This window comes from Raphanus sativus, unplaced genomic scaffold, assembly GCF_000801105.2.
Source record: "Raphanus sativus cultivar WK10039 unplaced genomic scaffold, ASM80110v3 Scaffold2422, whole genome shotgun sequence".
Lineage (NCBI taxonomy): Eukaryota > Viridiplantae > Streptophyta > Magnoliopsida > Brassicales > Brassicaceae > Raphanus > Raphanus sativus.
This window is the reverse complement of record NW_026617730.1, coordinates 1-15,615: the sequence shown is the minus strand read 5'-3', so window position 1 is coordinate 15,615 and position 15,615 is coordinate 1. Positions and strand designations below refer to the sequence as shown.

The 15,615-nt window shown below is 40.5% G+C and overlaps 1 protein-coding gene across 1 annotated transcript; it reads right to left on the bottom strand.

Moving 5' to 3' along the window:
* Positions 1-640: 640 nt before the first annotated feature.
* On the bottom strand, positions 641-14,923 carry LOC108829589 (BEACH domain-containing protein A2). The gene is made up of 20 exons (XM_057000204.1): positions 14,394-14,923; positions 14,236-14,308; positions 14,065-14,150; positions 13,742-13,877; positions 13,600-13,656; positions 13,235-13,357; positions 12,884-13,075; positions 12,668-12,733; positions 11,972-12,086; positions 10,660-11,810; positions 9,750-10,446; positions 9,534-9,636; positions 8,325-9,436; positions 6,573-8,229; positions 3,433-6,369; positions 2,976-3,284; positions 2,571-2,877; positions 2,332-2,478; positions 996-2,248; positions 641-918 (listed from the first exon to the last, which is right to left on the bottom strand). Exons 1-19 carry the CDS (start codon positions 14,573-14,575, stop codon positions 1,028-1,030), a joined length of 10,671 nt encoding a protein of 3,556 aa, XP_056856184.1. The 5' UTR covers positions 14,576-14,923; the 3' UTR covers positions 641-918; positions 996-1,027.
* Between the last annotated feature and the right edge of the window lie 692 nt (positions 14,924-15,615).

Here is a 15,615-nt window from a genome sequence, read left to right as displayed (position 1 = left end):
CCCGAGTTGTGATATGTGAAAAGGCTTAAGAGAATTGATTTGGCTACCTATGTCACTAAAGTTGACTTACCTTTTCCGGAGCACATCCTGAAAGAACTCCAGAGTTAAGCGTGCTTGAGCTGGAGTAGTGGAAGGATGGGTGACTTATCGGGAAGTGATTCGCGATAGCGTGCGAGTGAGGCCAAAGCACGGAGAAAGGTCGGGTGGTGATTGCAGGATCAATAAACAATGATTTCGAGCCTTGAAAAATTAACGACCGACCGTCGGATAGGATGGGGCCCACGGGCTGAGAGAGCGGGCGTGGGTGGCCCATTAGCCGTAGGCGGTCGGGGCGTTACAATATGAAACAATAATAAGCCATGCAAAGTTTAACAAAGACTATATGCATATACCTAAAATATATGCAAAGTTTAACAAAGACTTTTTGAATCCAGAGAGAGACAGATTTGAAAGGAACGTAGCTTGAGATTTGAGCGCACAGAGAGAGACTTTCCAGGGCATATACCCCTATCAACTTGAAATTGCTTGGAACTTCAGAGGCATACATTTGCTCTGTTAATTGGTGCAATTTCATTTCATTTCATTGGAGAGAGCTGATGCCTGAAACTGATGTGTGGTTTACAGTTTAAAAACAAAACAAAAAATGAAACTGTTGTCTGGTTTACAGTTTCAAAACAGAAGTATCACCGTTAATGTTGAACCCATTGTTTTATAAGTTTCTAAGCTACAGTAAAAACATTTAAGTGATTACAAAATTTGCATCTGAGAATTTAGAGATGGGACTGTACTATTACTTTACATAAATTTCCTATTAGCTCTATCTACACAAATTCTCACCACAAAAGCCTGTAAGTTATTATTGTACCAGTTTCTCCCTCCCTTTGCTGCTTCACCATTTTTCGATCACAAACATTGAACCTGCAAAATAGAAAATGTAGAATCAATGTGAGGTAATAATTCACACAAAGCCAACAGTTTATGTCCTGAGGTCTTACATTCTGATTCTCATCTACCATTAGTGATTGCTTTAGATTCTAATCCTAGCTTCTACATGATGATGCTTAAGATTCTGAGCTATGAGAGCACTTTTGAGTGTAGCTTTTAGTATCTGGTCTGGAACTGTCCATGAAATCAACCGTCCACCAGAATCACCACTCAGCAATTGCTTCAGGTCGGCCGTGAGGTGCAGAGCTGTGACCGGTTGCTTATGGCAATCCAACTCCTTGTGTAGAAGCAACTTGTATTCTGGCACAAGATTTGTCCATCCTGTTCTGTTGCTAGTAGCTTTGATCTCAGCACCAACGGGATCAGTGCAATGTACCATCTGCCACACTTTAAGAGACCCGCTTTGATGACCAGTCACATACCAAGTTGTTTCCAGCCAGTCAGAAAACGTTGAGCATGTTAATGACACTATAAAATCGGATGGCAACTGTGATGTGTTAACCACGGCAAGGCAATCGCCGTTGATGCTCCACACCGCGAGTAAAGTTCCAGCAGCAGTTATGATCTCTCCTGAAAGATCATTTATGTAGATTGCGGAAACAGGAACTGGGAAGTCAGGGAGCTGCCTCACAAAATTATATGAACTGAGATCCCATATGATAACTGTACAGTCATCTGAACCGCTCACAATCATCATGTAAGGTTGGCTTACACGCAGACAAGTGACCTTGGCTGTGTGTGCACAAAGGGATTTCTCTAACCGTAAACGCCGTGAGCCACGCGGACCATCCTTGCTGACTCTCCACACAGAGACCAGACCATCGTCTGCTCCAGTGACGACGATGCGCCCATCGTGACTAACACCAGCACACTCGATCTGGTTGCCTTCGTGGAGATTTTCATGGGTGGATAAGAGCTTGTCCTGATCATAGCTCATAAATCTCAAGCTTCTGTCCGGGAAACCCCATCTTATGTATTTCCTATAGCCTCTCGGTTTCAGGAAACAGTTTGAGGCGGCGACAAGCAGCTTGTCATGGAAAGTGATGATCTGATTTATAGATGATGAGCATTTGCGTAATTCGCGAGGAACAAGATGCGTCGAGTGTTTCAGAGGGTGTAGAGGGATTTTTCTGTCTGTCCTTCGTTTAGCATGAGGTTTCTGAAACAGCTGCTTAGGTGTTTGTCCAAAATGATTAATCTGCGCTAGTATAGATGCTTTCATGGCAGGATCCGTAACTGCATCAACATCAACATTCCCCTCATAGGTGTAATGATAGAAAACATTCACAGCTTTCTCTGCAGCCTGAAAATAAACAGCCTCATGATTCAATGTTTCAGGAAGCAACGTTTCTAAGACATGATCCAAAAGGAGAACATGTAATGTACCTTTCCTCTCTGTTTATACCCAAAGATGAGATCTATCCAATGATGGAGATTCTCTGAAACATAATCAGACTCCAACGCTTCTCTGTGCTTGCGGATGAATTCACGAACACTCCCTCTAGCCCAAGGAGGTAAAAAGACATTATCCACCTGAAATTATACAAGGAACTTGCTCATGAACGGAAAAATGGAGAAGTAATAGGTACATATAGAAAAGCACTATTAGGATTACTTAGCCTTACCTTTTCTCCTGACTGTTTTTCACCAAAATCAAGGTTAAATCTATTTTCTAAGAATTCGGGCATGTAGAAGAACTCAGGAATTAGTTCTTTCACATCTGATGTATTTCCTTTCCCAGATGCACTTAGCCAAGTTTCTCTAATACTATTGAAAAGTCGATCAGCATGATCAAAATGACCACCCTGGAGCTTCTGGTTTTCAGCACTGAAAGGTGGGAGGCGAATGAGATAATAGAGAACAATTCCTGCACTTGAATAGTGCGAACCATAATGAAACTTTGGCACTTCTGGATCATCCCAGCTCTCATATCTGAAATTAGAAAGTAAAAAGTAACAAATGTAATTTCGGATAAGATTATGACAGTATAAAGACATAATTAATCAAAAATATCATTAGACATCACAAACCGTTTCCTAAATTCTTCTTCTCCTTCAGGCGTCTGGCAACCCATTGGTTTGTCAAACTTCCGAAAACACATTGGATCTGACAAATCAAGACTCTCGCTGTCATAATCTGCTAGAATCCATGGAAATACCGGATACTGAGTGAGATCACTGTATCCACGTCCGGCTAGGGTGTTGAGATGCATTAGGTATTGAAAATTGCTGATCTCTCCATTTTGCCATCTTTTGGTGAATGACTTTGCCATTAACTTGAAAAGACGACTTCCCTCTTTACTTTCCTGTTTCGCTGATCCTGAAATGGTTGTATCCAGCCTGCAATAAAGGGAAAAAAACGACAAACGAATAAACAAACAGCCTGAAGGCCTTGTGAAGAACTAAGCTACAACTGCTCAGTTCTTGAGCTTAGCTTGATTCACAACTGGAGAAAATAAATTGAGAGAAACAAAATGAGATGACATACATGCGGTTCCTTGGAAGATTCATGGCAATAAGATTTCTAAAGACTTCTTCCCTCTCTTTCTTGTGGAACACAAGGAGATCAGTACATCCATCCATGCTAAATAACTCAACAGCAACTGGACGCAGCTCATAATCACGTTTCAAAATTTCATGAATACTATCCAACTTCCACCTACGCCAAGGATGTGGCAAGTTACCGGTCACGCGCACTTTTTCCTTCCCCCAAGCCCCACCGCCATATGCCCATGCTCTTGCCCCTACAGCTCCGGTTTTCATATTTGTACTCCATTGTGGGCTAGACTTGGACTGGAACTCCAAGCTTTCAGTGACATTCTTTTTCACACCCAAAGCCTGATCGATAATGGATAATTCGTCTTCACTTTCCTTCTCACAGATACAGCCATGATCGTCGATATAAAAACTCTCTATAACATATAGGCATAGTTCTCCTATCAGGAAAATCCCATCATGTTTGTCTAAACCAACAACTCTCTCACAGTTGTATCGGAACCTAATCTTTTCAAGATGTTCCAGATATGGTCTGATCAAATACTCACCATCATCGTTAAGTTCCTTCTCTGATTCTTCCTCCACATCTCTTGTTTCATCCATATTACCAGAAGATGACCCTCTTGGAGATCCAGTCTCTGATTTTTCATATGTGTTTTCGCTGATTAGAACAGATATTGTACCACTAGACTTGCCACTAAAATCGAGAGCGTTCTGAACACTCGTTTCACTTGAACTACTGCCTCCATCGTTATCCCATCCATTTCTAACAGAAGGAATTTCCTTAACATCATCAGCTTCTTCGACAAAGGATTCGCTGTAAAGTTCACTTAGCAGGAAATCTGGCTCACAATCGTTATCAAAAATAACCAACCCATCTTCGTTTTTCGGTTTGGGTAGCTCAATTTCTTCAAGTTCCAACTTCCCTTCTAGTAAGTTACGGATGCCATCCACTTTCAGGCAACATGGTTCAAGCTTTTTCCGCATTCTGTATGGACCTTCGATAGGACAGAGTTGCCATTCAAGATCTTCAGATCCTTGGCAAACACGCAATGGGAATATACCTCGCTCGTGTACAAGCTGTTGGAGATGATTTTGCCACTCACTCTCGGCATGAAGTATCGAACCATATTTGTTTTGCCGGACAATTCTAAGCTCAGTGGACACTGTGTCACGCACTATTTCAAGTGCATGTCTTCGCTCATTTAACTGCTCCCAGCGTTTCATGTCTAACTTCGACATATCTCGTGATTTTCTTCCCATCTCTCTCGTACGACGACCATCCATGCCTTTCATCCTAACATCAGGGAATTTTGCTGAGCCAGCTATGTACTGAGTCCACATAACCGCAGCACCATGATCCAATACTTTCTTTACAGTTTGTTCAGAGCTCTCAAGCCACTTAGAGAATTCTGGAAGATTTCCAGACAGCAATCTATCAAAACCTCCGTGTAGTACATCGAGGGTTTGTCCTCGATGTGGTTTTCTGACAAGCAAATCCTCAAAAGCAGACTTTCTGTGAACCAGCATATGTTTGACAATGTTAGATGCCATGTTTTGCACATTCTTTCTCTGGTCATGGAGTAGAGAGATTAAATTTACACACAGACAGCAATTCAAATCTGTATCAAGATTGCTTGGGCATAATATGATATTCTTGTTTGCAACCAACAACTGAAGAACTGTTGAGATATCAATTCCAGATTCCTCATCTGAGAGTTGCCTCTTGTTAGATTCAACAAGCAAGCCCAGACGTGAAAGCAAGTTCTTCTCTCCAATAGTTATCAAGAACGATGGTAGGAAGCAATATAATATTGCTCTATTTGTGTTCTTCAGGATTGAGTGAACATATGCATCTAGTTGCTTGGTTGCTCTTCCAATGGATAGCAGACCTTTTCCTGAAGAAGTGAATTCTTCAACCCTACCATCTTTGTTAGCTAATTGCAGGATTGATAACAAGAACTCAAGCGTTCTAAGGACTCCAGTTGATTGAGGAAAAGCGCCCATGTAGACACGATCCACAATCATCCAGCAAAATGCATCCAAGTTTGCAGACCATTTTCTTTTGTCTAGTTTTTTGTCATCCTCTTCATCATCACGCACGAGACGCCTTTCAAGATAGTTCATGACTCTGCTTAGGCATAAGCCTTGGAATACTAGAACACATTCAGGATCCACATATAAAGGAATCATTTCTAAAATGCTTTCCAAAGCCTGTACTGCTTTCATCTGCTCAGTCATTAAGTCGGCACATATCTCTGCCATAAAATCTAGCACCGCACTTGCTCCAGCGGAACACGGCCCACCACCATACCCAGATTCATCAGTTTCGAGGAGAAGTTTTGGACTAATTTTAAACAATGTATGGGCAGCAGATGAATTTTGTGAAACTGACTTGTGATCTGAAGATGCATCAAACTCACTAACTGAGATATGCGATGAAAGCGGAGATGGTGAAGAAGTGAATGGACCTTTGAGACTTGATTTTTCAGATACATGGGGAGACTCTAACATCGAGAAGGATTCAGAACTCTGAGAATCTGTTGGCTGAATTTGACTTAATTTACCTCTAAGGTCTCGAAATTCCAGTTCACTGGAAGCTGATACAGGGCTAACATGCTCACCATCTAGTTTCTTGACATACTCACGATCTTGAAATGATTTTTCTGAATCCCCTGACGGTGTTGTATGAATCTTCTCCATCTTATCAGTAACCACATAATCTGAAGGTAAAGGCATGCCTTCAGAACTCACACTGACCTGCTCTTGAGGGTAGCTTCCAACACTGATGGAGGTTTTTGTGGACTGGTCCAGATCGTGAGGCAAGTTTGAGAAAACGCCTTGTGTGCTATTATCATCGCCACCACTTAGACTCTGCTCCTCTGCTTTCATTGAGAGCTGTTTGACCATCTGCACAGCATGAGCAGCCCTGCAACACAGCCGAGCTTTTGGTCAAAATTTGCAAAATATCTTGCAAGTCACACTAACTACAACACCAAAAAAAAACTCCTTCATCTGTCATATATCGGGATGGGGAAACATAACATGAATCCGGAATAACAAATGCGTGTAGACATATAAGTTAAGTACATGGAACTGAATATATATAAGCAATAGGCACGTGATGCAAACCTGACACACGAAAAGTAAAGATCAGCACAATTTTGGAGAAATTCTGCTCTTCTGCAAGCAGCTGAAAATGGAGGGCACATCTTTGCAACATCAACCATGAAACGGATAACAGATGTCGCAGCAGCAGGAGCTGATGCTTCGCCACCCATCAACCGTGCCGCGTATGTTTTATGCATTAAAGCATCCCCTTGAAGCTCCCCTGTCATATCTACATTTCCCTCAACAAGCTTAGCTACAAAGCTAGCGCTCACCTGTGAAAGGTTTCCAGACTGGTGGGCAATCATTGATTGCATGATCAATCTGTCAAATGTAGATTTAGCCATGGCAACCACTGAATCGAACAGATCTAAAAACTTCAACTCTACATGGCTTCCATCATTCGGCACTAGTGCATGAAAGTCTAACATCCGGACCTCAGGTAGTCTTGGATAAACAGGTTTCCCAAATATCAAGCAGAACAAAATGTAATATATGTCTGGGGAATCATAAAAGCTTTGAAGTACCCGTGTCAGCCCCTGATAACCTCCATTTGTAGAAAATTTAAGAGAAAAGTTTGGGGAAGAAGCCAGGCAAACACCGAGAAGAGTCATGATCCATCTCATACTAGTAGGATGCACAGCTTCATCAAGGAAGTACGTTATTAATTTTGATGATACCATCTTATGCCACTGCTCCAGCAGTTCTTCTGCTTTTATAGTTACCTGGAGGTCAATAAGCATTTCCAAAAGCAAGTTTCTCACAATTACATGCTTTCCCATTGACTCTCGCCTTGGTGAGTTTCGAGACTTTATTTCAGGTGGATTAAATGTCATAATCACAAACCTAATAACATTTTCAAGCTCAGAAGTAAGGAACCCATCTTCTAAGATGCATCCAAGAAGAACAACTAGTTTTTCTAGGACAAGAACTTCCACATCCCCTCGTTGAAGTGTTACTAACAAGTGTTCTACCAGGTTGATTCGGCGCAGGATTGTAAGATTGTGACTCCTGTACCAAAGCATTGAGACCAGATTCTCCAGGAAACCAAGTAAAGCGATCTGGATGGAAACAGGGGCTGTCACCCAGAGAGTCCAGTCCAGGAGGACATGTTCCACCATATCTGCATTGGATAAGACAATGCAATTTGAAGTTTCAACAGGAATATCTCCAATTTCTAGCTCAGATAACTGACTAAAAGAATCTTTGGGCGCTGAAAAATCATCCATATATCCATGAGATCCAACTGAAGAAGTTTCAGATTGAAACTTTGACAGACTAATATCCTCATAATTGTTTTCGGGCATATTCTTAGTAGGTGACATACTAATGGTAGTCTGTCCCCTCTCCAACTTCTTTGGCTCTGAAAAGAACGCTTCGCATGCAGAAATCTGGAAAAACATCTCCAAACATTGCATGTCAAAAAGGGCCATCTTGGGACGTAAAAACAGAGCTAGTAAATGATAGCCCTTGTATGTTTCCATATCCTTTACATTCTGAGAATTCTGATGAAGGGCACATGCAAGCAATGAAAGAGCCATATGTAACATATCCCTAGATTCAGCAGCCTCAACAAGTGCAATTACAACAGCCATTCCTCCCACATGGCGGATAGTATTGCCAATCACATTTTGTCTGCAGATAGTCGCATTTCCCACCAGGCGCCCGAAACGTGGTATTCCTAAATAATTGAGAAACGTAGAATGAAGTAAAACCACAACTAAAATGGACGAAAATTTAAAATATGAACTAAAATTATATGGGCTCATTGGATACCTCCAATAGGAGAAGCAGCCGCGGACAATGGGTCAACCAGATTGAGGAGGGTAAAATTTCCAGCCGCGTGCATGAACTCTGAGCATGTTCCATCAAATGCAAAAATAAGTTTCTTACCAGCTAACTGATAGGAAAGATTTCCTAACCTCTCGAGATCCCATACAATCCCACTACCATCTGCCTTAGAATCCCCTTGTCTATTACTTTCCTCAAATTTTTGGCTATTGGACGATGACAGTATGTCAGTGTTTAACGAGTCAAGGATAGCCATGCTGCCCCCACCACAAGCCTGATTAGGCACGAAACGTAAGAGGTATGCATCCTGAAAAAGACCTTTATACCCTCTACCAAGAATATACATGAAACCAATGCAGCCTGATGTAAGCACCTCCTCGAAAAGATAACATGAGCGTATTTTCCATGTCAAATCGCTTACCCTGGCAGACGTAGCTGGAGTTCCAATTGTTACTTGCAATGATTTTCCAACAGGTGAAGGAGAATAACCCAATTTACCCATGTGCCTTAGTTTTCCGTCAATGTAAACATATGCGATGCTAGCTTGGAAGAGTCCGGCAAGAGCATTAGGCTTACTATGGACAACAGCAAGGTGATGCCACTTGCCCTCCTCAGTTTCTAATCCAGAAAATGACAAAGAATTTGAATTGCTAGTGGCAAGGGTCAGAATATCATCCTCTTGAAAATAAAGTTCCGCGTAGAGTGGACTTTCGTTACTTGCACCAATAGAAAATATCCGGAAAACATTTTGTTCACTTTGCTGCCCACTCAGAACCTGCGTCTTTGATGAACCACCAGCTTCATACTCTCCTGCTACTTTTCCTTGGGTTGCAAAAAAGTTTCGAGACTGGAACCAACAAACAAATGAATAACCAGCAGCAGGAGGCCAAGATCTTTCTCCCAGGGACACTTGAACAGAAGCATGTCCAGTTTTTTTCATGTCCATCTCTACAAATGGAGCCAGGGAACCATGTTCCATTCCTGTGTCTTCCATGAGAATTAGCTTTTCCATCATACCAACTATCGCCTGACCTGAATTCTTAACCCTCATTTGCAGACCATATCTACAAAGAATTTTGAGTTCAGAAGGGGACAATCTGCACCAAAATAACACCGTATCTTGAGTAAGATCAGCCTAGAAAGAAATTTAGTCACATTAAGACTATGTATTAGATTTTAGCTATGTTAAACTACCTGTACGCCCCAAGAACTTCAACAATCTTTAAGACATGAGAAAGAAATGGAGATGAACTCGGAAGAAATGGGTGGATAATCTCCAGCAGAAGTTCGACGCAACCTGCTCAATAATAATTCATATCACAGGTAAAGACGACCAGAGTGCACAGCAAGATTTAAGAGTTGACTTAGCTAATTACAATATAAGCTGAACTCTAAGACATAAGACCTTACCAGCTGACGTGAGAATTTCCTGGTTGAATGGGGTGGCACGTGCAAGCCTTTCCAAAAGAGTCAGAAGTTCCAACTGGATTTTTGCACTAAAAAGCAACAGTGAACGGATCAGAACTCTGATAGCACCTGCATTATATATCCTCTGCTTGTCAGGATTAAATTGCCCAGATGGGGTTTTTACAAGAAAGCTTGACTTTTCACTTTCTGCCATCTCAGCTGAGGCCAAAGATTCTGATGTCAGAAAAGGTGGAAGCAAAACTTCAAGTGCGAGTTCTAACAACAGTTGTATCACCTGTCTTTCCAGATCAACACACATCAAACCTGACTCCACCAAAATATCATAAAATGTCTGAGATATAATGACACTGTGCAGTTTCACCCTATTAACAGCATTCTCACACACTGCAGATGTCATGAGGCGCAATACATGTTTGAACAATTTGATGTGAACCATCAAATGAGAGTCATCCCTGCATTCTACTTCCGGGAACGTATCAAGAGTGGTCAGTAGAAGAGAGAAACCAGTGGCTTCACCAAACACTCTTTGAGCAGAGCCATTAACCCCAAGAATACGCCACAGAGCACCCATGGTATCACATATGGCTTCATGATGAAGATTGTATTGATGACCAGAGATTCCAGTGACCACTCCACTCTTCAACACATCGATAACAGTTTGTAACTCTTCATGGTGGACCTGATTGGATGGTAAGATACGAGTTACTCTTACAAGACACTAGAGGATTTCTAATACCTAAACAACAGAAACCTCACTGGTGGTGGCATAATCTAAAGAAAAAAACGCCTAGCCAAGCTAATGTAATTAATTTGAGTTAATTCATCAGATAAACAAGAAGACATACAGTAGAACAGAGAGAATCAAGATACGTATTATGTAATGTAAACTTACCTGATTAGTGTCTTCCGTGATTAAGCATGACAAAACTCGCAAAACGCCAGTACGATGGTCATCAGAGAGCAGCAGTGGAAGAATAACGGTCACACCATTGGCAGAACGAAAAGCTTCCTGATTAGCTTCAGATTTCTTTAGTAAAGAGGTCATACACTCCCAACCAACGGTAATAGTTCTTTCAACTTCAAAGATAGGTGACATTCCTGAACCAGATTCCATCAGCTTTGGTGATGAAATGATGGCATCCTTACTATCTAGGTGTTGTTTGAAGCTAGGTGAACTAGGTATCCGATTCAAATGATTGGAAACACCACTAAATTGATCTGGACCCATGAGAAGTTTGTGCTGTCTCAGATCATCTTGTAAGACTTCCAAAACACCAATTTCACCTAGGACTTTCTTGTACTGTACATCAAAAGATGTCAGCTTTACAAAGAAAGAAAGTATGGTATGCTTCAACTCAGAATTGATTGGCTGTTGAAGCAAGAAACAGAGTGACAACAGCTCTTGCTCTGGAACACAGTTTACAACTGTGACAGCATATTCAAGAATTTTGAGGATTATCTCTTGCTGTGAGGAAGGAAAATCACCCATATTCAGCACGAGAAGTGGAACAGTCCTTAGTTCTTGGCACATTCTATAGTTTTCCATATGGCTTGAGAATATTTTAAACATTCGGTTCAACACTTCAGCCTGAAGATCCTTGTTCTCTGCTTTCAGAAAGATATCTTGCAACATTTGGACAGCTTCAAGGTCTTTTACTTTACCACTTCCTTGTTCCCATGTCTCATTATACAGATTGCTATCAGACGGTGTTTGACTTCTGGGGTTTGTTTGAGGTAGTTGTGAGGTACTTCCTCCAGATAACTCAACGGGACCAGTCTGCGCCAAGGTGACAAGAACATCAAGCAATCTTGATAGTGAAGGGGAGAAACTTTGTGATCCAAACTCATCATTCTGCCTACTATTCATTGAATGGGGTGACTGTATTTCAGAGTCATCCGAACCACTATTGTGGTGTTGAGATAAATTACTAGAGGCAGCAACTATATCTTTTGGCATGGAAGACAGAACCAGGGCAAACTGTACAAGAAAATGGTAACCATGTGCATTTCGTATGTCCTCCTTTAGCCTGACCCCACCAGTTTCTACATATTCAAAATTGAAAAAGATCAGCAACCATACACCGAGCCTTTGTAGAAATCCATAAGTAAGAAGGTGGCTGCCAAATGTTTATACTATCAAGCTAAATTTTCCACAGGCATTGACATATTTTGAGTTCTTCTGTATTTCTCTAAGCCAAAATTACCAGGTCTGTACGACAGTTCCACACATTCAAGTAACAAATCCACAATGCCCATTGTATAGGCTGAGTCCCCACAATCTGGATCAAAATCTTTGATAGCCATTAGGAGAACCTTTACCTGCAGGAGAATCCAGCCAAAGAATTAGTTCTGAAGACGTAAAACATAGCAAGCAACCAGACCACTAACTTGTGCCAAGAAAAATAAATCAGGAAAGCAACGTTTCATATGCACACATTTTCACACTAAACAGAATCCAAAAAGTTATACTTAGTTACAAGATCTTTCAGTGGCATATTTTACTGATTTAGCTATCTTCCATCTTAAGTTCACAAAAAACAAGGACAAGCATTCATACAAAAGCCTTAAGTTAAGAAAGGGCATACTGTGGAATGGTTTGAAAATAACTATAAGCATCACAAAAGAGACCCTAAACACTAGATTGCAGCTATATATGGCACTGCCAGTATTGCAAACTAAAGTATTTGCACAAAACCAGTACTTATCATTAGCTTGAGTCTCATGCCTACTAGTAAAATTCACTAAATTCTCCTGATAACCAAATTCCTTATAACAGAGACCTCAGATAGTTTGAAGATAAGCTCGATATGATTGACCTATGCTCAGGGTCACAGCTTACGATACTTGATACAAGAATCGGTATACCACAGAGAGGCTATCTACAGAATCCACTGGCATACCAGATAATGTTTACGTATGTAGCTTGCTGTGCTCCCATTGTCATTGACAAGAAGCTGGCCAAGAATCTGAAGAAGACACGAAAGGGAATCATAAATGAAACTTTCAGAATCACAACATCCTCTCAAGATTCAACGATTATGCTACAGCGTAGTTCGCAGCTGTTTCTGCTTGAAAAAACATTGCTTGATTTTTAGAACAGGGAAGCAACAAATTACCTGCATTGCATGTCTTTGAAGCTGTATGTTACGGTATGAAACTAAACCTTCTTTGTATTGAGAGAAAGCCACGACAGAACCACTGGAAACTATTTTGAAAAGTAACTGAAGGGAGTCATCTTCCATCAAACTCTGTGCAGCATAAGGATGGCTTGCCAGTGCTTTCATGATATGGATAACGCTTTCCTCCAACTGCAAGAATGAGGAGGATACGTTAAAGTCTCAAAGATAAGGCATTGCAGCGTACACACTTATAATGTAGAAAATATGTCAGACTTGTTGCTGAAAAAGACAATTGAAATAGAACCTCAAAGTGTCTAGCAAAAAGAGTACTTCATCTGCCATATTTACCTTTTCTTCCAAATTAACAGATTTTTCACCTTCACTGGCTACACTATATGTTAGAAGCGCATTGAGAGTGTGTATCAGACAACCCAATATCCCAGAATCCAGTAGAGACTGTTTGTCAATGTGCTAAAAAGAAAAAAACATGAAAGGTTGAGTATATAAACCAATACAGTCTATAGCGTACAAACCATAAAAGAGCCTGCACCCTAATATATTTTCCACGGCCTCCAAAATTGGTGAGAGTAACTACCAGCTAGCTATCAGATATTGAAACCTGGGTAAGGGTTACTTAAAACTCATAGTCGAGGGTTGTAAGTCATTCGATTCAGAAAAAAATACGGGAAGACAAGTAAAGGTAAAAAAGGTACCCCAGATACAAGGACTTCAACAGCAGTTAAAAGGTTTTCACCGTGACATATACCTTCCTGAAGGAAAAAGCAAAATCATGGATTAACATAGAAGAGAAGGTAACATGTCCTGATTCACTAATACTCACAAGGAGAGGCAAACCTCGGTGACTTGAGAAAAAAACTCTATTACTTTCTCTACATCCAGTGACCTTGTCTTGCTGCTAATCTTTAACTTTTCAATATCTGTCACAAATGCTCTCCCAATGACAAAGGAGAATACATGTGTTTCTACTAACCTGCAATTGAAAATAAAATTCTCTATATGGGCAATATTCTTATATCTGATATCTGTGCAGGAATTATAGAAAAGAAAACAACACTCAAGACATGGAATTTATGATCCCTTAATAGTTGAATGCAAAACTTCTCTTGAAAAAGAACAAAACTAGCTCAAAATGAATCCATAGAGATAGAAAGGCTTACATGGTAACTAACTGATCTATGTTGGCATGCTGCTTGGCTAGTGTACAAAACGTATTCACAGTCATATTCAAGGCGGCTTCTTTCTCCTGCGATGACATATACGAATGATTAACAGTCTTGATTTGCCAATTTTGTTTTGTTTTTTTTTTAAATCTGAAGACACTAACTAACCTGTTCAGAGGTGGATGAAGAGAAGTCTTCCCAGTGTCTCCTAAACTCCACCTCCAAGTTATATTTCTCTCGACTATTAAAAAAAAGGAGACTCTCATTGATTGCTTATGCCAACAACATTGATTCATTTCATAATACTAAAGAGGACCAGCTTCTACCTTGTGGGAGATAATAAACTGAGGTCATGCTGAGGAGAGGCGGCGTGGCTAGAGGACGTGAAAGGTGAGGGTGGAGACGGCGGAAGAACGAGGTCACGGGAAGAAGAAGCGTCGCCGGCGGCGGTTGCGTCAGCGAATCCGACCTTATCCTTGAAGTCCTTGAGCAATGTTCCCCAGTTCATATCGTTTCGATTCCGGTTACTCTCATCCGGGTAGCCTCAACCCGACCTTAGATCCGATTCGCGGATCCCGTTTCTAGCGATTCTTCGATTAACGAACCTAGACATCGGAACTCGTTAGGGTTTCGTGGAATCGGAGATCCAAATTGCGATTATCGATTCAAACAGCAACGGTTCGAAATTGATTTTATATTTCTCCCTTTCTCGTTGATGATAATTGGAACAGATCTTGAGAGGTGACACGAAAAATCGAGATTTATTTTGTATAATAATCTAATGAAGAAGGAAAAGAAAAAAAAACTATTTCATTGATCGATTACGAACAGTTTTTTCTGCAAATTTGTGTGTGGTTTTTTTTTGCAGCTGTTTCTTCTCATCGTCTTCATTTCTCCGCGCCTTGTTTATCGCTTCAAACAAAGTCAAAGTCTTTCTCACTTTCTCCCTCACTCACGCTATTGTCATTACTTTGTTTCCCTAAAAATAGAATATTTCACAAGTTTTTTTGGCAACAATTTCATTTTATTCAACCCTTCAAAACCAGTACAATGGATCATACAGAAAACCAAGTGATTACATATTGTTGTTTAAATAATCTAGCTCTCTTTGCTAATAAAATGAAATAACGATAAATTTTTAATGAATTTATTATTGGGTGAATTGGCGTAATAGCTATATTTCTAAGCGAAATAAAGAGAATAGACATGATTTTGACATAATGTATTTACTGTCTTTTTGCCCTCATTCCATCCGGTAATACCCTTCTAAGGGACAGGTAACCGGTTTCCTTCACATAAAGCAACAACGTGGTTCGTTTGTATCTCATAGTAACAATGAGAGAATTTAAGAAGCACGTGGAATGAAAATCAAAGAAAAAAAATATGCAGAGAGAAGAGTAGATGAATATCGTAAGTGTAAAAAACGTTAAACAAATGGAGAATCCAAGAAGCGTATTTCCATATTATATATCATAGATAGAATACTAGAACTACAAATATACTTCAAATTCAAAGAGCATGTACATAATATAGCGACAATTGAAATGT

Coding starts and splice junctions, on each gene's coding strand:
- LOC108829589 (XM_057000204.1), bottom strand. CDS start 14,575: ATGAACTGGGGAACATTGCTCAAGGACTTCAAGGATAAGGTCGGATTC. Junction 10,447..10,659: donor TCACGGAAGACACTAATCAG/GTAAGTTTACAT, acceptor CCATCCAATCAG/GTCCACCATGAAGAGTTACA. Junction 2,249..2,331: donor GGTATAAACAGAGAGGAAAG/GTACATTACATG, acceptor GTTTATTTTCAG/GCTGCAGAGAAAGCTGTGAA.